Below are 27,817 nucleotides of genomic sequence, written 5' to 3' on the forward strand. Positions count from 1 at the left end.
ATTCTATTTTAGAAAATAGAGAAAAACCAAGAAGACAAGATACAGTGAATAAATATAACCTGAACTACTATCTACCTCTTTGATGACCCTCGGACTATCCTTGATCAGACTTTGCTGGCCTTACCCTGCACTAAACATTGTTCCCTTATCATGTATCTATACACTGTAAGTGGATCTATTGTAATCATGTACTGTCTTTCTCCTGACTGGTTAGCACGCAACATCAAGCTATTCACTGTACCTAGGTATACGTGACAATAAACTGACTGACTGGGGATAAATTCATTGTAATTTAGAATGAAACGCTCATACCTTGAACCCGAATTTGCTTTCAAAACGCTGGCATATTTAAAATGCACAATGTTATTAGAGTGTAAATCGTCCATGAATCTGTAGTGATAGAGGGAGAGACTGTGAGTTTCGGGGTGATTTAATCCTCCCCTCTATAACCACATAAACAGTAACCCTTCTGTCAAGGAAATCAAGAGTTAAATGCACCGACAACAGGACAGTAAAGTTCTTACCTGCAGCAGCCCAACTGGCTCATAAACGCAACATACACAGATACATATAATAATTTAAAATATAAATCAATTATTTATCATAACGCTGGTACCATGGTAAAGTCTGTAGTGCAACAAAATAGACCCCCTAAATTTCATGAATTGCACGTTAATTGGCAATGAGTCTTTCCGCAGAATGTTCACACTGGTGCATACGTTTAAAAAGATCCTTTGAATGATGAGAACTGTTGCAGGCATTGCTGTTCATCCTTCCAAGTTCAGGAAGGGAATCATTAAAACCGTGCGTTAATTCCTCCTGGTAACAAATTGTTCCTTGAGATCATTATACTTTAGCCTCAATGTTCCATCGAAACTTTGTTTATCTGGACTACACAATACAATCTCTCAGATACGGGTTTTTTTTTGCTGGAAGAAAATTAGGATTTGCGACATGGATTTTGAAATCAGCAATTTATTTTCAGATGGCTGCATTTGTCTAATGCCCCAGGGCACTACACGGTCTTCCATGAGATTCATTCAAGTACGCATTGCCTTTATTCTGAAGCAGGTCTGTGAGTTGGACCAGCTGTCCTTGAAATTATAAGCAACTTACTGTACTTAATGTTGTGGTTCCATCAGCATTTCGACTTGTTAATCATCCCTGTGCCATCGAGTGAAGCTACAGGGTCCTTAAAAGATTAATTTTTCATTCCACACCTCAATGTTATCATCCTCACGGTTTCAACATCAGACTTGGTACCAGAATTGAACTAAGCTGATCCATAGACTGAGATTAAAGTTGTCCGAGTGCACAGAAAAAAGCAATCAAAGTTTATTAGAAATTGAACATGGAATGATTGCATCATTAAAATATAGATTCCTTTGAAGTATTTGATTGGTTGGAATATAATTAAATATGCATTGATATGATTTTTATTTAATAGATGGAAAAAAAATCTGTTGATAAATGAGTCGAGAAAAACGTTATGAAAATGATGGTGGTTGCTTAAATAATAGGTGTCATTGGCATTGGAGGGGATATTGGAAATCCAATGATCACTAATTTATGTTTCATGTTTGCTAAATGAGATTTAGACTGCCTCTTGAAACTCACATGCTGTTTCTATCAATATTCTTGGGAAACTTGAATGTCAGCATTGATATAAAGGAGCAACATTCAGTGGTAGACACAAAATGCTGGAGTAACTCAGCGGGACAGGCAGCATCTCTGGAGAGAAGGAATGGGTGACGTTTTGGGTGGAGACCCTTCTTCAGACTGATGACAGGGGAGTTGGCAGGATGGAGATAGAATGTAGTGAGAAGATGGGTCACGACTCAAAACGACATCCATTCCTTCTCTCCAGAGATGCTGCCTGACCCGCTGAGCCACTCCAACATTTTGTGTCTACCTTTGATTTAAACCAGCATCTGCTGTTCTTTCCTACACATTCAGTGGGTGAATTGTTTACTAACAAAGAGGGCTTTGCCAAGACTAGGATAGATGGAGAGGTTGTCAGAATACTGAATGAGGTAAGAGAATCGGGCTAAAGAGGAAATCCTAGAAAGGCTGACGTAGAACACAAAGTGCTGGAGTAGCTCCGCAGGTCAGGCAGCATCTCTGGGGAACATGGATAGGCGACGTTTTGGGGCTGGATCCACCTTAAGTGATTGTTTATAAGGGAGAGAAAACTGGAAAAGTGATAGAGGCAGGACAAAACCTGGCAAGGGATAGGTGGATACTGGTAAGGGAGTTATCCGAATGGGCAAATGGTTGGATGAAGGCTAGAAATAACAAATAATATAATGATCACAAGAGGGAACTAAAGGAGAAAAAATGGTGTTGATACAGAGGAGTTGAAGAGAAGTGAAAAGTAAAGCTAGCGGGAGGGATATAGGTGCAAGCGGGTGGGAGGAGGGGGATGTGGGGTGGGGTGAGATGGAGGGAGTATGGGTGTGTACCAGTGTCAGGAGATAGGGGGGGGGGGGAAGACGAATAAAAATAAAAATGAGATGAGGTGTTAGCTAAAATGGAAAACTGGACTGAAGAAGGATCCCAACCCGAAACATCACCTATTCATATTCTCCAGAGATGCTTCCTGACCCATGGAGTTACTCCAGCACGTTAGGTCTTTTTTTTTTGGTAAACCAGCACCTGCAGTTCCTTGTTTCTGAATGGAACGTGGCATGGAATACTTGGAGATGCTCCCACCACAATCTCCCAATCCTCATCAAATCCCAAGGATGGTGCATATATTCCAGGGAAGGTGCATAAAAACCAATGTGTGCCATTTACAGCCCAGTCTGTTCAATATCTGTGATGGGGAAGTATTTAGAAGCGATAATCAGGGAGAAAATTAACAGCCAATTAATTAATAAAAAGAGGGAAAAGGCAAATCAAATTTGATTAACTTGATTGAGGAATTTGATCAGGCGGCAAAGAGTGATTAAGAACAGTGTCATTGATGTACACGTGGGTTTGATAAAGTATCACGTTATAGATGTCTACACAATTGGAGAAAGTGGCTATTTGAGGCATGGATACAAAACTGTGTAATGAATAGATAACGGATTTGCATTAAACGACTCATTCAGCGTGTGAGCAGGTAGAGTGTGGTGTTCCAGGGGCTTGGCATTGGTAGGTACATATTGAAATTAGCGGATAATGTGAAACTTGATATACAGCAAGGAGGAAAGGAAGCTAGTAATATTAACTGACCTGCGGAATATGCAGAAATATGACAACTGGAATTCACCACAGAAAGTTGTAAGCTGATCCAAGCTTCTGCACCTATTTATCATTACATTACATGATAAATGCTACCATCTTAAAGGAGGTGCAAGAACAAAAAGACCTGGGGCTGTTTGTGCACAAGTCACTGGAGGTGGCATGACAGTTTAACAAAGTAGTTGGCAGAGCATATGAGATTTATGCACCATATATGAGCATGTGAGATGGGACTTTATAAAACAAAGGGACAAGAGCATAAAGTCAAACTCTGAATGAATGAACGAATGAATGAATGAATGAATGAATGAATGAATGGGATGAATGAATGAATGCATGAATGAATGAATGAATGTATGTATGAATGGATGTATGAATGAATGAATGGATGATTGAATGAATGCATGTATGAATGAATGAATGAATGAATGATGATTGAATGAATGAATGAATGAATGAATGAATGAATGCCCCCCCATGCCGGGTCCCTCTTTGTTCACTCAGCAGCGGGTCCCATCGGAGCTTAGTGCTTTAATCTGGGCATCAATATGAGGAAGACCATGCCCACTATAGAGAGACTATACAAGAGGTTTCATCAGGTTGAGCAGCATCTGCAGAAACAAAGGGGGGGGGGGGGGGGGTTAACAGTACATATTGAGACCCTCCATTGACACCTGAAACGTCGACCATCCTGTTTCTCCACAAACACTGCGCGATCAGCTGGGCTTCTCCAGGAGGTTATTTTCTTAGCTCCAGACTCCAGCACCTGTCGTCTTACGTGTCTGCTTAGGAGATTCATTGCTTGGACCAGATGCTGTAGAGCTGCAGTTGTGTGAATGGGCCAAAGAGTTGAGATTGTCCTCTTCAAAGCACAGGAAGGAGGTCTGATGGAAATATTTAAAAATAAGGAAGATTACAGAGAGATGATGTTGCGAATGGATGACATGTCAGTAACCAGCAGACACATATTTAGGATGATAGGCATGAATGAGGAACTGATTAGGGTTCTGAATGCATTGGTGAAAATAGATTCAGTTGCAACCTGGAGAAGTATTTAAAGGAAGAAAACTGCAGAACTGGGGAAAAGCGTTGAGTATGATCGGCTAAATCCTCCTTCAGAAGGTCAACGGGCTGGATAATGTCCTTCAGTGACAAATGATTCAGCCATTCCCACATATTGTAACGCATTTCAAAAATGGTTACCGCCGCTTAATTCCACCTTATTAAACATACATTGCAAGTTACCATATAAATCATTATTAAGTTTTTTATCCCAAAGCCAATTCTCAGAAAATGAATCTACCGAGTTCTAGATAGACACAAAGTGCTGGTATAACTCAGCGGGTCAGGCAGCATCTCTGGAGAAAAAGGCTGGGTAACGTTTTGGGTCGGGACCTTTCTTCACACCATCACCCATCCTTTTTCCTTTTTCTTCAGAGATGCTGCCTGGCCCGCTGAGTTACTCCAGCACTTTGTGTCTATCTTCGATATAAACCAGCATCTGCAGTTCCTTTCTACACAATTAATTTTCAGTTTCAGTTTAGTTTATTGTCACGTGTACTGAGGTACAGTGAAAAGCTTTATGGGCCTGTCACACTTCGGCGATATTTCAGCAGACGTCTGGCGACTGTTAAGTTGCCAGCAGTCGACTGAAAAGCCGGCAACTGAAACGGCGACTGTCAGAGTGGAACACATGCACACTCATCGCAAGAGCAAGCGGGATAGCGCTGTCTAAAAAATTCCCACGTTGGAAAGCCAAGGTGATACAGACACACACCGCGATGAACAGGAAGGTTGGCGCTGTAATTAAGACAGCAAAAGCACAGTGTACAGTAAGTCCTTTAAAAGAGGGAGGGAGAAGGAGTGGAGACAACGTTTAAGAAGCTGAGATACACGGCTGTGAAGCTCGGCGGACATTTAACATTACTGGTCGGTTATCCTTGGTTCTGAAAACTACTGCTTACCTTTTTTTTCCCCCAATCAACCAATAAAATTCACCGGTCAGCACCGGCTCCAACCTAAAAAGAACCTCCGAGAACCTTCGACCTCCTGGCGACCCTCTAGGACCTCCTGCCGACCCACCTACGGCTCGAGAATTCTCGCTACACTCCATTGCGGCTTAATTCTAGTTGCCGCTAATTTTTCAACATGTTGAAAAATTCGCGGTGACCATAATGAGGCCGCGACTAGTTCCCAGAATGCGGGAGCTCCTCGCGACCATGAAGGCGACTCCCCGGCAACCGCCCACAAACATGTGGCAACTGCATAGTCTCCTGCAAGCGCCCAAAAAGTCGCCTAAGTGGGACAGGCCCATTAGTTGGAAGTTCTGTCTTCCTTTCTTTACTGAAAACTCTTCAGCTATTCATTTTTAAATATTTATCCATTTCACAATTTAAAAATAGGATGTTTGAGGGCAGCTAATTAATATCTTTTCATCTTGCTGCCAGAATTTCTTGATCTATACACACATGAGGCTGCTTTACTCTGTAAGCCTCAATTTATGTTTCGAGAGCCATCAGTGACTTAGTTCTGCTAATTTTCCACCTATATTGATGGTTGATGGTTTTTGTTTACAATTTTCCACTGAAAATCATCTGCTGATTGTAGAAAAAAATTCCTTGTTATATATTAGAATATAGAAGAGCCCAGCACAGGAACAGGGACATTGTCTGAGAACGTCTATACAGAACTTGATGCAAAATAAACTAATCTCATCTACCTGCACATGATCCATTTCCCTGCAAACCCATGTGACTATCCAAAAGCCTTGTAATGCCACTATCTACAGTATTCAGCCTCCACCACAAACCCCAGCAGCGCATTCCAAGCACTCACCACCATCTACGTAAAACAACTTGCCCTGCACACAACCTTTAAACTTTGCCCTCACCTTGAAGCTCTGGTCTTTGGTATTTCCGCCATGGGGATAAAGATTCTGTCGAACATATCTATGCCTTGCATCGTTTTTTTCTCCCTCAACCTACAGTGTTGCAGAGAAAACTATCAAAGTCTGTCCAATCTGCCCAAGTCTATGTAGTTCAGAGCTTATTTGGAGGTTGTAATGTTTAGTTGCCCGATGGCTGTAGGGAAGAAGCTGTTCCTGAAACTGGATGTTACAGTTTTCAGGTATTGGGGGTGTCTGCATGGTAAAACTCCATAGATTGAGGACAAATTATGTACAAATTTGTTCAAGTGTTGATGGCAATCAATCAGGCTTTAATTGCAGTGTCTTGTGAGAGACAGTGGCCACCTCAGATTAAGTTTAGTTTAGAATTACAGCGTGGAAACACGCCCTTCGGCCCACCGAGTCGGCATCGGCCAGCGATTCCAGCACATTAACACTACCCTACACAAAATGACAATTTTACATTTTATACCAAGCGAATTAACGCACAAACATGTACGTCTTTGGAACATGGGAGGAAACCGAAGATCTTGGAGAAAACCCACGCAGGGCAGGGGGAGAACGAACAAACTCTGTACAGACAGCACCTGTAGTCAGGATCGAACCAGGGTCTCTGGTGCTGTAAGGCAGTAGTTCTACCGCAACGCCACCGTGCCGCTCTAGTTTATGAAACATTTGCTTCCAATGAAGCTGCAAGTGTTGGAAGTCCTTGCAGTGACTTGAACTCGGCACAAGTTGGAATTTATAATGTAATTATTTCTTCCCCAAAATATATGTACTTCAAATTGAACTCCTCAATTAATTGTTTTTTACACACATTTCCCTGATTGTTTTGATACGGGTTTTACCAATGCAGCTGAATTTTATTTTTCACAATAATTCAACATTTTTAATTAGTTTCCATTCCTTCACGAGAATAATCCGATTAATTGTAACTGAGTTAATTTAAAAATGTATTTAGACTTGCGCAAATTGTATGCGTTCAGTCATTTGCTTCTTAAATGCAAAGAATTTTCAAAGCTTTTAAAACGTGCCTATTAGTGTCCTCATAGCCGAAAGAGCCAAATTAGCATTAAGAACCGTGAAAGCCTGCAAACATGCATATTAGAGTGGCGCAGTGGCGCAGCTGGTAGACCTGCTGTTACATAGCGCCAGGGACTCAGGTTAGAACCTGTTCTCGGGTGCTGGTTGTGTGAAGTTTGTACATTCTCCCTGTGGTCATTTTATTTTCTTCCAGGTGCTCTGCTATCCTCCTAAAGGCCAAAGACGTATGGGTTTACAAATTGGTCTCTGTAAAATAGCCCTCAATGTGTAAGAACGAACGAGAAAGTAGGATAGCATAGAACTGGTGTGAATGGGTGATTGAAGGTCGGCATTAACTTAGTGGGCCGAAGGGCCCATTACCTTGCTGTATCGTTAAACTAAACCGAACATTAAGCTGAAATGTGCAATGGTGATTCATTTGATGAAGAATTTGTTATTGTTTGTGTGTGGAGCAAGCTTCCAATTCAGTTTCTTTTTAACTAACACACCGGTTAAGATGATTTGGGATTTGTAACACGCTGAACAGAAATTGCACTACCCAGATAATAAAAGCTATGGAAATGTAGAAACAAAGAACTACAGGTGTTGGATTGAAAAAAAAGGACACAATCTGCTGGAGTTCTCCATGACTCAGCAGTCATGGGGAACATGAATATGGGTCCCATCCCGAATCATCAACTATCCATGTTCTCCAGAGATACTGTCTGACCCGTTGAGGTACTCCAAATTTTATGATCCCATCATGTGGCTATTATTTTCATTCACAACAATAATAATTGGAGAATAAATATTAAATGTGGGATTAAGAAGCAATTAAAAGAAAGTGGCCCAGAATCTCTTTGGTCAGAAAGTAAGGAATGATGTTTGAGCAAAACACAAAGTGCTGGAGTAACTCAGTGGGTCAGACAGCATCTGTGGAGGGAAAGGACAGATGATGTTTTAGGTTGGGTTCTTCCTTCAGTCAATTCCCTCCACAGATACTGTGGTTAAACAGCTGGGTAGCTTCAACTCAGCAATATGAACATTGACTTCTCAAACTTCAAACAGCCCTTGCTTTCCCTCTCTTTCCATCCCCTCCCCCTTCCCAGTTCTCCCACCAGTCTTACTGTATCTGACTGCATTGTATCTGTCCCGCCCACTCCCCTGACATCACTGAAGAAGGGTCTCGACCCAAAATGTTACCCATTCCTTCTCTCCAGAGATGCTGCCTGTCCCACTGAGTTATTCCAGCATTTTGTGTCTACACTCCACAGATGCTGCAACAGGTGTCCTAAATTTTCTGAGACGCAACTTTCATCATTGTTCAACTTCTGTCAGGGAGAAACTATACTTCACCCTCGTTAGACCTCATTTGGACTACGCAGTTGCAGCATGGGACCCATACACAAATAAAAACATTTCTTCCATCGAACGTGTCCAAAGACAGGCAGCTCGATTTGTTACTAATATTTATGAGAGAGAAGCGAGTGTTACCAAACTTCTGAATTCACTGGGGTGAATTCCAAAACTGCCTCTCCAAGACAGACATGAAGCTCACTGTTTGACCTGTTTTTACAAAATGTTAAATGGCCAGCTCGACATAAATCACAAAATCTACACCAAACCCAAACCAATTAGGAGCAGACAAGGGCATTCGATCCAATTTGAGATACCAGCTACCAAGACAGATGTGTACAGCAATTCATTCTTCCCCCGCAAAATTAAAGCATGGAATAGTCTTCACCGTACAATAGTTACCCAACCAGATGCAACTAAACTTAAGGTAGCTCTTTCTTCCCAAGAACCCTTTCTGGCTTAAGACACTGGCTGCCCACATTGAAAGAATCCAGCAGTCTGTGCAAAGAAGGTTTCTCTTGAGCACTGAAGTGATTACTAATATCTGGCAGCTGTAACGTCATAAACACATTTTGACACGATACACTAGAATGCAAAGTCACAACTTTTCACTTAAACATTACACAGTCCCATACAGGTCAGAGCACAGACAGATAATTAAACCAGGAGATAAAACATAATAATGAAACTGTTAAAATATTAAAATTGTAAGTACTTGTATTTTTAAATATTAATTAGAATGTATTATAAAACACAAAATTATTTTTTTAGGCTGAGTTTGCAATGTGGGGCATTACAAATGCACAAACACCTGGGAACACAATGTAACATTTCCAGGACATTTAATCATGGTAGTAATTCATAAATAGTTTAAATTTATATCGCTTTGAGTGAATTCCCTTGATCGCATTGGACAAGCAACAAACAGCCTCGTCTGCACAGCAGTACTGAATTACTGTCAGCTGCTCTGGGACCATTTTAACAATGTACGTGTGGAAATCCTCAAGTTGCAGACGACTTAATAGTGCACTATTTTCCACATCATTACTACTGCCGAAATCTAGGCCACTGGTTTTCTAAAGTGGGTAGGTGAAGTGAAGAGCTGGTCTAGTGTGGGAGCTTGGGAGGGAACCATCAAAACAGCTGATAGCTGGAAGGAGGAGGTGCGTTAACATTAAGACCAGTCAAATGAGTAAAAGATGCTGAATTGAGGGTAAAGCTGCAGGGACCAGAGTCAGATATGGATCTGAAGATGTGGACTTTAAGTGCAATGGAAAGCCAACACGTGAAACAAGGGCGCATTGGCGGAAATGGTAGAGGCGCTGCCTCACAGCGCCAGAGGCCCCGGTTTGATCCTGACCTCGGGTGCTGTCAGTGTGAAGTTTGCACTTTCTCCCTGTGACTGCGTGGGTTTCCTCTGGGTGTTCCAATATGCTCTAACATGCCAAGGACATGCAGGCTTATAGGTTAATTGGCCTCTGTAAATTGCCCGGAGAGTGTAGGGAGTTTATGAGAAAGTGGGATAACATAGAACTAGAGTGAGTGGATGATCAACGGTCAGCATGGACTTAGTGGGCCCAAAGCCCAGATTCCAACTTCAATCTTTAAATCAATCAAAAGGGTTTGGTGTGTAATAAGATAAGAGAAGCTATGTGTTGGACAAGTTTAAGTTAACGGAGGCTTTACAATCAGTCAGTGTATGAAACTGATTATTTTACCTCAGTCTGTTCATTTTATATTTTAAATAGTAATCTGTTATTCATTGTTTATTAAGGGAAAAATGACAGCATCTACAAAGATTCTGGTGTTTAGTCTGGATCGAATCTCGTTCGTCAACCAAGATCAAGAATGAATCACAGCAATGTGGTATTTTTCCACTGAGGAGAGCTTCCTGTTTCTGCCAGAATAGAGGAGTAAAAGCTCTTCAAAGCTGCCGTTCCCACAAGGGAAGTGGCAATGATTCCATGGTAGAAGAAAAACAAAAGGAAATCTGCCAATGCTGAAAATCTGAGATAAAAAACACAAATTACTTCAAATACTCAGCCGGTCAGACAGCATCGGTTGCAACTGCATCTTTCTGACTCTCCAAAGCTTCTAAAGGTAGACAAAAATGCTGGAGAAACTCAGCAGGTGAGGCAGCATCTATGGAGTGAAGGAATAGGTGACGTTTCTCCAAAGTTTCTGGGTTGTTTGTTGCTTAATAGACAAACCTTGGCGTCAGTGACACTCTCAGTTATAATATTCCTAGACTTCAGTTTAATTTTGCTCCGTAGTATTTCCATTCTTTGCCAATGTCCGTCTTTAACATAGAACATAGAAGGTGGAACAGTACAGCACAAGAACAGGACCTTTCTCCAACAATGTCTGTGCCGAACATGTTGCCAAGCCCATTTCTCATCTACCTACACACAATCCATATCCCTCCATTCCCTACATATTCATATGCCGATCCAAAAGCCACTCTAATGCCACTATTGTATCAGATGTAACTATCTTATATCCTCCAGTTCAGTATAGAAATTATATTTGTCCCGGATACTTTCCCCATTAACCGCTCCTTGTCATCCAGGCCCATTTGCTTCCATCTATCTTCACATTTTAAGAGAATTTATTCAGTTTATAGTTGAACTAATTCATTCCTGAACTGAATAATGTTTTCGTACTTTTAGATTTTTTCGTCTATTCGATTTCCCCATTTGTTAGAACTGCTCATTAGTAGAATCAAAGAGTCGTGCAGCAGGCATATATATCGTCTGTCCCAACTCACCCACGCCCCATCTACGCTAGTCCCATTTGCCAGCATTTGGCATTCATGATATCCCTCTAAACCTTCCCTAGCCATGTACCTGTTTATATCCATAAGCATCCTGTTAATACATAATCAAATAATGATTGCAGAAAAAAAATGACACAAAGTGCTGGAGTAACTCAGCGGCTCAGGCAGCGTTTCTGGAGAACATGGGTGATATTTCGGGTCAGGACCCTTCTTCAGACTGAGCTTGTTTTTTCTTGTTCAGACATTATTTTTCAGGAGACCAAATAGGAACTGTTACCACTGGCATTTTAATTCAGCTCACATCCATTTGAAACCCAGCACAAAAATCAGATTGGCAATCAGCAGATTCTTGATAGAGGACAGATAATTTAGCTGATTGTGGATTACAAGAGTATTTTGATTTCCCAAATAGTTGTCCGATATGGAAAATGTTTAAGTCTGCATTTACTTCTGTGTTTGGGTTTTGCCATCCATTAAAATGGGCAAAACACAACGTGCCAGAGAAACTCAACGGGCCAGGCAGCATCTGTGGAGGTAGTGGACAGATGATGTTTCAGGTCAGGAACCCTTCTTCAGACTGATTGAGTAGGGTGGAGGCTTGGATAGAGTGGATTTGGAGAGGATGTTTCCACTTGTGGGAGAGGCTAGGACTAGAGATCATAGCCTCAGAATTTTACTTCGGAGTCACGTGAGTGATTCCGTGAAGAACCCAGCAGGTACTGCGCATGCGGCATTATCGCACAGCTGTGCAACGCGGCCAGCGGGAGTCGGGCTAGCTCCCGCATCCAAGGAACGAGAGGTAAGTACTTACCTTAATCGGGCCTTGTGGTTTTTGCTCCAGGGGGAGCAAAGTAGAGAGGCATGGTGAGCGGCCCCCGTTTCGACTCCAGCGTGGAGCCGACAGTGGACGGGGAAAAAGCGCTACCCGGACCGCTAACGCTGCGGACCAAAGGTGCCACCCGGACCGCTAACGCTGCGGACCGCTGCAAGGAGCTGCGCTATACCGGTCCGCTGAACAGCTGTTTGGTAACAGCGGCGGACCGGCGGGAAGTTTAAAAAACCCGACCAGCAGCCCTGCAGACTCCTGACCAGGAGAATCACCGCCCGGGAACCGCCACAATGCCGCCTGGAAAACGGCAGGCAGCCTCTACATGCAGGTAAGAGAAAAATCTTCCCAATTTACAGGTTCTACAGGAGCCAACTTCCTCCAAAACTGGAACAGGTTGGAGAAGGCAAAAATAAGTATGTCTGTCTCCCCAAGCCAGAGGAGGTCATGGAGTTCACCTCCAGGAGAAAAGGGGCACTGGCTGAATGCCAAGGGAGCTGACTCCTACCCCAGTGCTATTGCACTAGCCATCTCCCTTGTCAAGGGATTGATGCAACAGCGGAGTTTGAGCTATGCCTCCTCCAATTTAGCACACCCTTTTGCTCCCTCTTTTGAGGCTAGCTAAGGAGGCCAGGGCTGGGCTGGCTTAAACGCTGGGCAGGCGGACGAGAACAGCAGTATGCCAGGGGAGCAGGATCAGGAAGAGCTACTGGGTGTCGTGGGCCACTACATGGCTCCTCCACGCGACCATCTTCCCAACAAAAGTCCTGCAGGAGCAGGCCTTTCCAGAGGCAAATCCGCAGGCAGCTGGGTCAGCAGACTCGCAGACAAGCAGCGAATTCTACAGAAGGGTCAAGATGTTACCGCCTTTGCTCGCCTTTTCCACGGATTATACTCTCCCAGGATGAGACTATCCCATGGCACTACCAGGGTGCTGACGCCTAAGATGTTCCCAAATTTGGGATACTCGACTGAACAATGGTGCATATAGACCTGCCCGCAACCCCAAATATATGGGGCTATGCAAACCGCTGCTGCGGGAAGAGAGGCAGATAAACCTGTGCGCCTCATGAAGGCAGGCCATGGAACGAGCAGGACATCGCATCCAACACCCAGCTGGCAGCACCCCTCGGCATCCACCAGTGAATCAAACAAGGACTGGTGAAAGCCTGGCGACCGCTTCACTTTACCCCCAAAGTTCTTTTTAGACGGGGCCCAGAGCGGAGCCGTGGGAAGATGCGCCGCCCCACCGACAGCACCAGCATACCAGCAAACTACGCCTTCATGAAAAAACAACAAACATGGAGGTAGGTAGTCTGGTTCCTCCCGTTTACACTAAACAAGGGTGTTCTACTAACTGCGTGGGGGGGCATTTACACTTGTGGATAAAGCATGGGATGCTGTCACAAATAACTAAAATATACTCAACAGTCTTAGAGGATAAAAACGAATTCAAATTGGGCATATTACCGCCAGTTCAGCAATGCGCCCAAAGGGCATTTTCTCCCTCTAAGAAAAGAGAAGTGAGAAGGTCAAGCTGAACTAGAAAGGCTCATTACTAAACGGATCATGGGAGTAAACATGAGCCATTGGAATTTGTATCGAATATATTCACCAAAACTACAAAAGATGGTGAATGTAGCATCATCATTGATCTAATATCACTAAATAAATCTGTTGAGTATATACACTTTAAGATGGAGATGGGTTCTTGTCACTGCCAGACATCTGATCTCCCTAGGATACCTATGGGGAGCATTGATATGGAAGATGCTAACTATCTTATACCCATACACTAGGATCATTATAGATACCTAAAAAATTTTACCTGGATAATGGATATCCCGGTTAGGGCAACCATGGGAGCATATAGCATTCCCTATGGTCTAACCTCAGCCCTAAACTATTACAAATGGCCATGAAAATATTAAGAAAACAAGCATAATCATGGCATATATTGGATGATATCCTCATATTAGGGGAAACAAAGGAATTAGCTGTGGCAGCAGTTCTAGCTACGAAACAGCTCCCTAAAGCTGAGGTTTATCCCACGCCCAGATAAACCAGAATTGAAGCGTTAACTACCAAGGATTATCTGGGCTTCAATAATAATTCCGTCCATATGACTGTTACTTTGCCAAGGTACTTGGGTCACTATAATCAAATCATGAATGTACCCACTGAAGCTATATCACAATTAAGGTGGTGGGCAGACATATATTTGGCATAGTTTTCAGCCCTATTATCATCACCAATTCCAACCTGGTTATTAAAAACCGATGCCAGTACTTTAGGCTGGGGAGCAACTAAACTCCATATCCAGCACAGGTAACAGATGGACCAATTCACAAACATCGTTACTACACATACCGGGCATCAACTACTTGGGATTGGTGATCGCCTATTGGGCTAAAAAGCATATGCATTTCAAATGCAGCACGTACATATGTGGTTACGGATTGATAATACTATGGTGGTGGCTTATATCAACCATATGGGGAGCATAATAATCATTATTGTGCAACAAATTGGTCAAACAAATCTGGCAATGGTGTGTCAAAAGACATTTTAACTATCAGCTGCCTATGTCCTAGGAAGCTAGAACACAGTGGGAGACACCATGTCACGGGGTAAAATCTATGATTACATTGAATAGATGTCAAACCCAAAATATCTGCTAAATTTATTAAGCAGTTTGAAAGCCAGATATCAATTTGGTTGCACAAGACGGAATCACCAGTAACCCATGTATGTGACTTAGGAACCAGATTAGAGGCAGCAGCGGTAGATGCCTATACGCTGGAAGGGGGAATTTCTGCTTTGCCTTCCTCCCTTCTGCCTCATCAGACGGGCACTTCGCAATACAGAGGGATCTGTCTCCGAGATATTGAACGTGCCCGACCGGCCTACACAGCCATGGTTCCCAGTTCATCACGACACGGTGGGCGAGTCACCTATGGATTTCCCTAGTGGACCATGGTTGCTGACTCAACCCAGTATCAGGCACAAGCCACCCATGCCAGGGAAACATCAAACTCCTGGGTGCAGGGTTTGAATAGACCTTACCAGGGACTGGGATTATCCAAAGGAACCATTACCACCATGTCGGCATCCCTGCGAACAGTCACTAAAAGCTAACATGGGTAAAATACTGCCACGACGCAGGGACAACGAACTATTCAACCACTGACGTATTGGAGTTCCTGGAACATCTACACCATGACTAAAAGGTGAGTTACAGTGCCGTAAATACAGCATGGAGCGCCTTATCTGCTTATCTAAAACAGCATGTCAGCAGAGCATGGGATCCCATCCACTGAAGGTAAACTCATGAAGGGCAACTATAATATAAGCCCCAAACACCCAGGTATATACCCATGTATGGGATATTGGTGTGACATTGACATGTCTCAGAGATGGCACCAGCCAGATCCCTCAGCTTGCTTAATCTATGTTTTTAAAAAACGCTCATGCTTATGGCTCTCGTACACGCTCACAGAGTCCGGTCACTCCATAAACCAGACTGGATAACATGGTGATTACCCCAGACGCATCACGTTCATATTTAGGTCTGGTAAAATCTAACTCGCAGGTATATGGGACTAGGCGAGATTATGAGTTCGGCACGAACTAGTAGGGTCGAGATCGCCTGTGTTTTCCGTGCTGTAGTCGTTATATGGCTATATGGACCAGGAACGCCCAATTCACTGGTGGGATTCCGGGCCTACCCACCAGAGTCCAGGTTGAGTGTGGTGACCCATCTACTACTATATATAGACACAACCCACAATCTTAGAGGGAGAGGAAAGCCTATGGGTCAACCACAGTAACCCAAGACGGGGTACGAGCCAAACCACTCCAAGGTGGCTCAAACAGGTACCGAAAGCTGCCGGAATAGATAATAATACATTTAATCCCATTCCACTAGGGCAGCATTGGTATCAGCGGCTGAACGAATGGACATCCCGGTTGACCACATTTTCAATACAGCAAAATGGTCAAGGGAACGGCGTTCAGAACATTTTGTTTTTATTATAAACCGTTGATAAACCTGATTTAATTGCAGGAGAATATTACAAACTGCAATATTAATTTAAGCTCAGAGGAGCTCTTTTATGTTGTTATTGTTAACAAATACCTTTCTGTTTCTTTTGAAAGCAGATCCACTGGTTGATTACGATAACACTTCCTCCCTCATAAACTTCGGCAGTGAGTGAAATAAAAACTGTTACACGGTTTGAAATCACAGACCTTTGAAGTCTTCACGGAATCACTCACGTGACTCCGAAGTAAAATAGTAAGATTAAACGAGTACTTACCAGTATGAAGTTTGATCTGTATTTTATGAGGAGTTACGGTGAGGGATTAAGTGCCCGCCGCTCCCACCCTCATTATATAGATCAAGCTAATAAACTGATGTCTCGTGATCTTTACTATCTTACTTCAAATATTGTGTCTATTCTGTGATTCCACACCGCTGCTTCGAAGTATGCCGCATGCGCACTGGAGCTGGGGTCTTCACTTAATCCCTCACCGTAACTCCTCATAAAATACAGATCAAACTTCATACTGGTAAGTACTCGTTTAATCTGACTATTAAAGAACGTTCTTTTAGGAAGGAGATAAGGAGAATTTCTTTAGTCAGACGGTGGTGAATCTGCGGATTTATTTGCCACAGAAAGTTGTGGAGGCCAAGTCGGTGGATATTTTTAAGGCAGAGATAGATAGATTCTTGATTAGTACAGGTGTCAGAGGTTATGGGGAGAATGGGGTTAGGAAGGAAAGATAGATCAGCCATGATTGAATGGCGGAATAGACTTGATGGGCCGAAAGGCCTAATTCTACTCCTATTCTTTATGACCTTATGAGACAGCTAGAACAGAAGGACCTGGCAAGTGATAGGTGGATACAGGTGAGGGAGCGGGGGAGGGGGTGGGGTTGATGCGTTGAGTAAGTGACAAAAGCTAGAGGTGAAAAGTAGACAAAATAATGTCAGATAAGGAAAGCAAAGGAGAAATGAAATGTAACTTATTCGCTTCCTATGCAAGTCACTCAAATATTATAAATATTCCCTTTTGCAGTACAGATATCCCTTGAAATATTGAGCATAAAAAATAACAAAAAGTACATTATGAAGTGTAGCGGCTGGAACATGTATTGTCTGTGATGGAAGGAAGATATCTTTGGAAATGATTCTCCTCCCAATAAGCCTAGAACTTCCCATTTGTGGTGGATGAGAAATGCAGATGGAAACAGAAATAAGTTCTGCTTACGTCGTGTGTAGAAGGGTCTCGACCCGAAACGTCACCCATTCCTTCTCTCCCGAGATGCTGCCTGTCCCGCTGAGTTACTCCAGGTTTATTTTGTCTATCTTTTGTACTGCTTACATCTGTTTTCACCGCACACTCGTTTCAGAGTCCGCCTGCAATCCGAGTTCAAGTGCTTTCAGGATCCTCCTCAATAACGATCAGAGGTTTTAATATTGCACATAAACTGCAGGCAAAGAAAGCTCAGATGTATCACATCACATAAAATTGCTCAACCTCGCTCATGCACTGTCAAGCCCCTGTGATTTTTATCCTTTACCCTGTATCTGTACACAGTGGACCGCTAGCTTGATTGTAATCATGTACAGGTCCACCACCAATCTTCTGGCAACTGATGGTCCGGCACTTCCTTGAATCTGGGCAAAATTCCGAGAGCATTGTATGTAGCGTCTGTGCTTCTGTCTGGAAAGAGTTAATTGTTTGCTGGTAAACAAAAATGCTGGAGAAACTCAGCGGGTGAGGCAGCATCTATGGAGCGAAGGAAATAGGCAACGTTTCGGGTCGAAACCCTACTTCAGACTCCAGCATGTGCATTTCCTTCTTAAACATTAATTGCTTGCTTGTTCTTAATTGTCAATTATTTATTTCAGTTTCCAACAGTCTATGGTGCTTTAGAGGGGTAAAATTAGTGGGTCAGAGGTGTATTGTTGAATTATTATTACGTGACCTCTGTTGGTCTGGGAAAATGGATAATCTGGAATGGCTGGAACCAAAAATGCCGGAAAATCGATGGTGTACCTGTATAGTCTATTTGCTGATTGGAGAGCATGCAACAAAAGCTTTTCACTGTACCTCGGTAAACATGAAAATTACAAACTCAACTAAACTAAAGTTGACCCACACATATATTTAATTCTTATTCCATCCATGAAGTTTCATTTAAAAAGAAAACAAAAGCAATGTTTGCCCAGCGAAACGGCAAAATGCAGATTCTCCAGAGGGGACATTCAATTTAGGATATCTTGGATCATTAATTTTGATTCATTGTCCTCTACTGATACATGCAGAAATTTTAATGTTGCTTCCAACAATACAGACAAAATTTCAACCATTAGTGGATAGATTTACCACGTTCATTAAAGTAGTAAGAAACGAGGGAAGCAGATTTGATTTCACGTGAGATAAGTCCTTAGACTTGAATCTGAAGCTTTTTAACAGTGTGGGCATGTGTTCAATTGCTCCAATTCTAAAGTTCCACTAATAATTGCACCTGGCTTTGTCACTTTTGTAAGTTACTCATTAGTCGTACACCGAGACTCCGTACCTGTACTAACTGGTTGGATGATTACATTTTGCAATTTAAATCTGCAATAAAATATATAAGCCTTCTCTCATAATGGTCAATCAGTGGCAAAAAAAAATAGAAAGCTTTCTGTGCAGATTGCAATGTACTTAGTGAGTATTTAATTAATCAATTTGACAGGAGAAAGGCAACTCCAATCTGGGCTCATCTCCAAGGTCGTCCGCAAAGATAATTCCTTATTATTTCGAAGTTTCACTCAAATACAGATAATTTTGGTACAGGTGCACAACCTTTTATCCGAAGATCCAAATAACGAAAACCTCCGAATAGCGACATTTTTTCAGTCCTTGAAGAAAGGTCCTTGAAAATGTTCACCGAGGGCGGCCCGCAGAGGAACCTCCGGTCGGTCCTCGAAGAAAGGGGAACTAAAGCCCCATTCATAAAAGAGAAGGTGAGGGTATATTGCGCGGGAGGGTTAATAATTGACAATCTGCTGCTGCCTGCCCGCTGAGGTTAAAAAGTTCCCACGGTAGACTCACGATACACAGTGTACCGTGAGTCTTGCGTGGGAACTTTTTTAACTCAGCGGGCAGCAGCAAATTGTCGCTCCCTTCAGTTTCACCCCACCTACACACCTCTGCTTCCCGGCCATGTGTGTGACCTCTTCCCTCCCCTCTCCAGCTCCCCGCGCATTGCACCGGCGCGGGGGCTTTGCACTGTCTTCACGTCGGAGCTAGTGCCAGTCACCGGAGACGTCAGGACCAACGGGACACCGACCCCCAGGCACACTGCAAGCACGGAGATCCCAGAGACCCACAGCCAGCAGCAGCCCAGCCCCGTTCCAATTCCAGAGGAACACGCTCTCCGCTGTCCCCGTAGGGACAGAAGCTGATGGCTCGGGCTGTGACGTCTCCGGCGACCCCCCTGTACAGGAGCTGAGACTGGGAACTGTGGGGTTGTTTGCAGTTGCAGAGGGAGGGGGCAAGGGCGGTACAGTTCCCAGTCTCAGCTCCATTCCAGGAGGGTGACCGGAGACGTCAGGACCAACGGGACACCGACTGCAAGCACGGAGATCCCAGAGACTCACAGCCAGCAGCAACTCTAGCCCAGCCCCGCTCCAACTCCAGAGGAACCCGGGTTGCGGATGAGGGGGCGCAGCTCGGGCTGTGGGCGAACTGCCACTTGTCGCTGTAGCGGCCCATCGGGGAGCGGGTTCCTGTTGGTCCTGACGTCTCCGGCCGTCCCCCTGGACAGGAGCTGAGAGACGTCAGGACCACCAGAAGCCGCTCCCCGATGCGCCGCTACAGCGACAAGTGGCAGTTCGCCCACAGCCCGAGCTGCGCCCCCTCATCGGGACACCGACCCCCAGGCCCACTGCAAGCACGGAGATCCCAGAGACTCACAGCCAGCAACAACTCTAGCCCAGCCCCGCTCCAACTCCAGAGGAACCCGGGTTGCGGATGAGGGGGCGCAGCTCGGGCTGTGGGCGAACTGCCACTTGTCGCCGTAGCGGCGCATCGGGGAGCGGATTCCTCTGGAGTTGGAGGGACAGGGAGACACAGCGGCTTTTGAGAATGGTGGGCAATCACTTCCAAAGTTCTGCCCACACAGTCAGTACACCTCTCCTACACTTGTCTCCCGCACTAAGATCATCTCGCAGAGAAGGATCCCAGCCTAACCCTCCCGATTCTCTCCTATTCTGCAAGAAAAACCTACATTGAAGACTCAAACTCGCGATCGAGTAACTGCCGGGATCGAGGCGCAAACTCGCGACCTTACGGATACGAGCCGAGCACTCTACCACTGAGCCAGCCGTTAAAATCTACGCTAAAAATCTTCCATTCCGAAAACCGAAAAATTCTGAATTACGAAAAGTGTCTGGTCCCAAGGCTTTCGGATAAAAGGTTGTGCACCTGTAGTTCAAATTGTGAATTTGCACATGGTTGGTGAAAGATACAAAAGATACAACACCATGCAGGTACAGGCTAATTATTGGGGTACATGCAGTGCTTTCTTAGTGATGGAACGCACCAATATACCGGCACTTCTAAAAAGTTAAGCACCATTGTTTTGTGTTTCGGCCATGTGACTCGTACGTTTATTAATTGTGTGTGCTGCCGTCTTTTTGTCTCCAAAAAAATACTAGATATAAGTGTTTTCAGGAAAGGAAGTCAATACTTGTTCGTAAATTCCGCTAAAATGGAAATGAATGTCCAACTCATACTTGTATAATGTACAGTCCAGGCACTACCAAATAGGTCATGTTCTATGAACCACATTTTGAAGTGCGATCTCTATTGCGAAGTGGGTAAATAGGGCAGCACAGTGGCTCAGCTGGTAGAGGTTATCTCATGTTAGAAGGGCGTTACAGTGGTGCAGCTCTGTAGAGCTGTTGCCTCACAGCGCCTGAGATCCAAGTCCAATCCTGACCTCGGGTGCTGCCGGTGTGGAGTTTGCATTTTCTCCCTACGCGTGCATGTGTTTCCTCCGGGTGCTCCGGTTTCTCCCAACATCCAAAAGACGTACGATTTGTAGATTAATTGAATTGCCCCTAGTATGTAGAGAGTGGATGAGAATATGAAATAATATTTTTTTAAAGTAGTGTGAAAGGGATTGATGGTTGGCAAGGACTCAGTGAGGGCAAAGGACCTGTTTCCTTGCTGTCTCTCCAAACTACTGTAAAATATTTGTGTAAAACGAGGTCCAATATTCAGCAAATTGGATCAAGTTAAGTCAAGTCAAGAGAGTTTATTGTCATGTGTCCCAGATAGGACAATGAAATTCTTGCTTTGCTTCAGCACAACAGAATATAGTAGGCAAGAAAACAGAACATATCAGTGAGTCCATATACCATTATATAAATATATACACACATCAATAAATAAGCAGATAAAGTGTAAATAAACAGAATGGTCCATTAATGCTCAGAGATTTGTTTCAGTTGAGTTCAATAGCCTGATGGCTGTGGGGAAGCGGCTATTTCTGAACCTGAACGTTGCAGTCTTCAGGCTCCTGTACCTTCTACCTGAAGGTAGCGGGGAGATGAGTGTGTGGCCAGGGTGGTGTAGGTCCTTGATGATGACTTAAACATTTCTTGCATCAAGGAAAGCTGTTTGCCTGGACACAATCGTTTATTTAACATTTAGCTGAACTGCAAGGAGTGAGATTGATTTAGCTTGTAATTAGTCAACTAGTACTTTTATCAAAGCAACATGTTCTGTATTGAACAGTTGGAATGAAACTATCCATCAATTTCTTTAATTCAGAAACAAGTCTGGTATCATTAGAGTCATGATGACACTTGATATTGAAAAGGTTTTTGCAAAAATCAAATTTACGGAAACATAATCTGATAGAAACAAAGAGTCTAATGCACACACAGAGCCCATTCAATCTGCATTGGATCGAGTTAAATGTAATTGTTCACCAGATTAGTTTAGGTTAATTGAGTTTAGTTTAGTTTATTGCCATGTGTTAATTGTTTATTCTTTATTTAAGTTTCTAGGTGTTCACGGTGCTTTAGAGACACGGGAGGGGGACCATTAATGGGTCCGAGGTGTGTTGTTAAATTATTATTACGTGGCCTCTGTTGGTCCGGATGGTCAGATAATCCGGCAAGGCTCTGGAACCAAGAGTGCCGGGATATCGATGGTGCACCTGGAGTTAATGCTGCTCTCTGCATTAAATCTCAGATAAACGTTGTGAACTCTTGGTCACAAAACTGACCATTGGTGAATAGCTTTGCAAACAGCTTCAGTCTGTCTAATCGAACACTCTTCACTTCCTGTTAATTATTGCATTATACCATTGTTTTCCTTTATTCTACGGACTTTCAATGTTCCAATGCTTTCAATGGTCATCTTTGTAAATCATTTCTATGTGGTGGTTTGTTGACTACCCTTTCAATTGTCTACTGCATATCTTCTGCACTACCCGCTAAACCATTTGTTACTCCATTCAAAACATTCAATCACATTATTTAGACACAATTTGCTTTCAACCAGTGCATCCTGGTCTTCTTTGATCAGCCCATACTTTGCCAAAACGATAGTTTGACCCGGATCGCACTTTACGAAACCATCTCTCTCGTTGGAAGGGTCGCTGTGAAGAAAAACATTTGCACAGGTACATGGATAGGAAAGGTTTAGAGGGATATGGGCCAAATGTGGGCAGGTGGGACTAGTGTAGATGGTCCATCTCGGCCGGCATGAGCAAGTGTGCCAAAAGGGCTGTTTCCCTGTTATGTGACTCTCAGGGTTCCAACCTAAAACATTGCCTATCCATGTCCTTCAGAGATGCTGCCTGAGCCGCTGACGTACTCCAACATTTTTTTTTGGTAAAGCAGCATCTGCAGTTCCTCATGTCTCGCACTGGTGTGGAAAGTGACCTCATGAACACAGAGGTGAGGGGAATATAAAAATTGGCAGAATGAAAAGGGGTGATCGCACAGAGTTATACCTGGAGAGAAAAGAAGTGTAGTCAAGGTGACCATGACAATTCTAGTTGCCTGTCCAATTCTCAGGAATGGGGTCAAGTGGAGGGAAGATTCAGACGCTAGACACAAAATGCTGAAGTAACAAGCAGCATCTCTGGAAAGAAGGAATGGGCGACGTTTCGGATCAAGACCCTTCTTCAGATTCAGAAGCTGTCCAGGTGAAGGTGAGACATGGGAGGGGGAGGTGAAATTAGCAGCACAGTTGATGATTAATATTGTGAGTCCATTCCTGACCTTGTTTGAGCCACATCTCTGCTGCAAGCCCAATGTAATGTGTGCCCGCAATGCACTAACCCTATTAGTTACACCACCGACATTGATATTTGCAACAAGTACATGCAACGCTGTGTCGGTTTTGCTTTCATTAGTGTACATATTTCTATCCCACCCTTGTGTTTTCTGGTTAGCCTTGTCCTTTCCCCGCACAATTAGTTTAAACTCTTCCCCAGATTTCCACTTAAGAAATTAGTTACTATATGCAATTTACTGAAATGGATTTTACAGAAATGCGGAGGAGGTAAGGTCCTTTGCTAAACCATCTAAAACTGAAGGTTGGATGTGTTACTAATGGGTGGGGGCGGCAGGGATGCTGCCTCACAGCGCCAGAAACCTAGGTTCGATCCTGACTACGGGTGCTGTCTGAACGGAGTTTGTATGTTCTCCCCGTGACCGCGTGGGTTTTCCCCATGTGCTCCAGTTTCCTCCCACACCCCAAAGACGTACAGGTTTGTAGGTTAGTAGGCTTGTGTAAATTGTAAATTGTTCCTTGTGTGTAGGATAGTGTTAGTGTATGAGGTGAACACTGATCGGCGCGGATTCAGTGGGCCGAAGGACCTGTTTCCGTGCTGTATCTCTAAGGTCTAAAGTAAACCCTAATATTCTAATATTATAAATACAGCAATTATTAGTAAGGTTTCAGTTTGTCAGTGATATACTATTTTTTCCTGTCGTTGTTGCATATTCAATCAACGTGGAAACATTTTTGCTGACAATTTCATTCAGAAATTAACATAATAATAGACTGTCAATCCCATATCATTTAAATGCCTTTTCGTTCCTTTTTCTATTTAAAAAAAGTTTTCTAAGAAGGCCTGGCTGTTTTATAATTACTGTCAATGAAGCAATATTGGAACAGACCCATGTTCTAATGCCTGAAAATAACCTATTTGTGTTAACCTATTGGGCTGGAAATCTCATTGCACTGTGCTCATTTTATTAACATCAAATGGAAACCTACAAGATCAATGTGCATGTGGTTGCATGACATGCAGCAGAAGTGCTGTACCTATCATGTCGGAATGGGATGCTCCATTGGCAGCCAGGAGATACCTCACCACCTCTGTCAAGGTCAGAGTCTCGGACCCGAGGTCATGGCCTCAGAATTAATGGCCGATCATTTAGAAAGGAGGTGAGGAGGAACTTCTTTAGTCAGAGGGTGGTCAATCTGTGGAACTCATTGCCACAGAGGGCTGTGGAGGCCAAGTCAGTGGATATTTTTAAGGCAGAGATAGACAAATTCTTGATTAGAACGGGTGTCAAGGGTTATGGGGAAAAGGCAGGAAAATGGGATTAGGAGGGCAGAGATCAGCCATGATCGAATGGTGGAGTGGACTCGATGGGCCGAATGGCCTAATTTTACTCCTATAACTTGTGAACTTGTGATGGTCACTGATGCTCTTAACGTTTAATGTGTGTGGCCACTGCCATGACACCAGCGAGGGTCCCAACCTGCAGAACACTTTTACCTGTGTGCTGCCATTCTACGCGTAGGAGCCAACCTGAATCCACCTCCCCCTTTTATGAGGTGTTGACTACCTTTAGAGCAGGCAGTGGGACTAGTGTAGATGGAGAATCGTGGTTGGCACGGGCAAGTTGGGCTGAAGGGCCTCTTTCATTACTGTATGAGTCCATGACACTGTCAGAGATGCCAGATCTGCCCTTCTAGCCTTGGTCAATCCAAGGGTTAATGGAGATGGAGGCGATGCAGGGGGAGAGATATTAAGGCCATCTATAAAAGGAGAAATCACCTGGCAACCCACCTGATAAATAAGCAGGGAGGGCACAAAGAAGTAGTACACGTCAAGAACACCCTTTTCTACCCTTGGTGGATGCAACTGATGCCTACCATGAGGATTAAACTCAGGCCACTGGCCATCTCCAAATGGAGTGCTTGTTCACCCATTTCAGTGTCGACACACATTGTGTAAGCTTGGAATCACTTTTTCTGACTCGGGGGACACTTCTTTCTTCTCCCTCTCCTAAACACAACGAGTCCCGGCAGTTTTTTTGGCCATCGTTCATAATGATTAGAACATTAAATGTATCTAAATTCCACAACTAACGACACAGTGGTTCATCCAGCGGAGCTACTGCCTCGCAGCACTAGAGACCCGAGTTCAATCCTGGCCTCGGGTGCTGTCGGTGTGGAGTTTGCACGTTCTCCCTGTGACCACGTGGATTTCCCCTGAATGCTCTAGTTTCCTCCCAAAGATGCGCGGGTTTGAAGGTTAACTGGCCTTTGTAAAATTGCCCCTAGTGTGTAGGTGAGTGGATGTGAAAGTGGGATAACATAGAACTAGTTCTTCTTATCGAGTCCACACACAAGATTGGAAGTTGTTCAGCCAGAGTTGAACACACTTCCCGACATCTGCATACAATGGTGTCTGTCTTGTGCTTCTTGTGTGTGGTGGTGGAACGATTGGTGGAAACAGGGTCGCGACATGAACGCTCTTTCCTTGACACCATAGAACTAGTATGAAGGGGTGATCGATGGTCGGCGTGGACCAGTGGACTCAAGGGCCTGTTTCCGTGCTGTATCTTTCAATTATTAATGATTTGAACTGATTGGATCTGGATTGCTATTACACGCCTCTGGGTCACTAAAACCCACCGCAGCTCTACTGATTTTGAATTGTAAGACACACGTGCTTCTCATTTCCATCCCATGTCATGCCAATGGTTGAAGATGTTAATATTGCAACGTGATTCGTACTGTTACTGTGATCTACTACTGTGAGCGATGTGGAACATTCAAGGCTAATGGTGATGTATTGTGTTCTAGGCGATGGACAGGTGGACTTTGAAGAGTTTGTGACACTGCTGGGACCCAAACTCTCATCCGCAGCAATCCCAGAGAAATTTCACGGGACTGAGTTTGATAATGTTTTTTGGAAGGTAAGACATTCAGGGTGGGGTGGGATGGGGTAGGGGGGTGCTAATGGTGTGTACAAGGGAGACACAAGTATCAGAATAAACCAATGCAATACACTGTGACCAAAACACACTCCACGGGTTAATCTGTTCTTATAGCTGTAACGTGTACTGAAGTTGAGTATTTTTCATACTGAAATTATATTGTGAGGCACCAGTATGAGTTCCAATGTATTTGTCCAACATTTATTTATCTAATATGTTAGTGCGGGCATTTCCTTGCAATAAAGCAATGTTGTGTCTACGATAGATACAAAATGCTGGAGTAACTCAGCAGGTCAGGTGGCATTTCTGGAGAAAATAAATTTCGGGTCAAAGTCGTTCTTCTGACTGAAGAGTCTGAAGGGTCAGGGTCTGAAGAAGGGTTTCAATCCAAAACATCTGGTATTCCTTCTCTCCAGAGATGCTGCCTGACCCGCTGAGTTACTCCAGCGTCTGTGTCTATCTTCAGTGTAAACCAGCATCTGCAGTTCCTTCATGCACAACATTGTGTACAGAAGTGTTCACAAATGTTATTATGTTTAAGAAGGAGCTGCAGATGCTGGAAAATCGAAGGTAGACAAAAATACTGGAGAAACTCAGCGGGTGAGGCAGCATCTATGTAGCGAAGGAAATAGGCAACGTTTCGGGTCGAGACCCTTTTCAAGTTCTTCTGACTTGAAGAAAGGGTCACGACCCGAAACATTGCCTATTTCCTTCCCTCCATAGATGCTGCCTCACCCACTGAGTTTCTCCAGCATTTCTGTCTACCTACAAATTTTACTATTGCATTCAACTTGTACTATCGTTTTCTCTAATTAAAATGGTTTCTTTAGCTCCCAAGATGCTTCAAGCTCTACCGAATGTGATGCAGACAGCTTGTGTTTCTCTCAAATAGTTCTCAAAAACGGCAACATAGCAACTTTATTTCTGTAAACATGTGTAGATATTTCTGTTAATGACAATGCCATGCAGCAGGTCAGATTTTGGAGTTAATCCAACCTTGGGACCATACAACAAGCAAATCCCCTCAATGTGGCAGGGTTTTTTTCCCTTAAGCTAAATGCTTTTCACTGTACCTCGGTACATGTGACAATAAACTAAACTGAACTGAACTGAACTGCTTGCTTCATAAGAATTTTTCTGTAGTTAGTCCACTCATGTTATGATCTCTACTGGTTTCTGTTTATCAGGAAACAACTGAATTCTGCTATTTCACATCCTCTACTATTCCTCTGCCCTCGACCCCAGACTCTTTCAAACGTTGTGCATTTAACTCCTGTAGCAACTTTAGGATGCACAGTGGCGCAGCAGTAGAGTTGCTGCCTCACAGCGCCACTGACCCAGGCTTGATCCTGTTTATGGGTCCAGTCTGTATGGAGTTTGTATGTTAGTTGCAGGCTAGTTGCCTTCCGTAAAAATTGTACCTAGTGTGTAGGATAGAATGAT

At 43.7% G+C, this 27,817-nt stretch overlaps 1 protein-coding gene across 1 annotated transcript in view; it reads left to right on the forward strand.

Moving 5' to 3' along the window:
- LOC129709321 (calcium-binding protein 7-like) overlaps positions 1-27,662 on the forward strand; it is a 58,779-nt gene extending 31,117 nt beyond the window's left edge. The window contains exons 3-4 of the mRNA XM_055655602.1: positions 26,241-26,353; positions 27,654-27,662. Coding sequence (XP_055511577.1) covers positions 26,241-26,353; positions 27,654-27,662 — 122 coding nt within the window. The remainder of the gene's footprint in view (positions 1-26,240; positions 26,354-27,653) is intronic.
- The last annotated feature ends 155 nt before the right edge of the window (positions 27,663-27,817 follow it).

This window comes from Leucoraja erinacea, chromosome 25 (assembly GCF_028641065.1).
Source record: "Leucoraja erinacea ecotype New England chromosome 25, Leri_hhj_1, whole genome shotgun sequence".
Lineage (NCBI taxonomy): Eukaryota > Metazoa > Chordata > Chondrichthyes > Rajiformes > Rajidae > Leucoraja > Leucoraja erinaceus.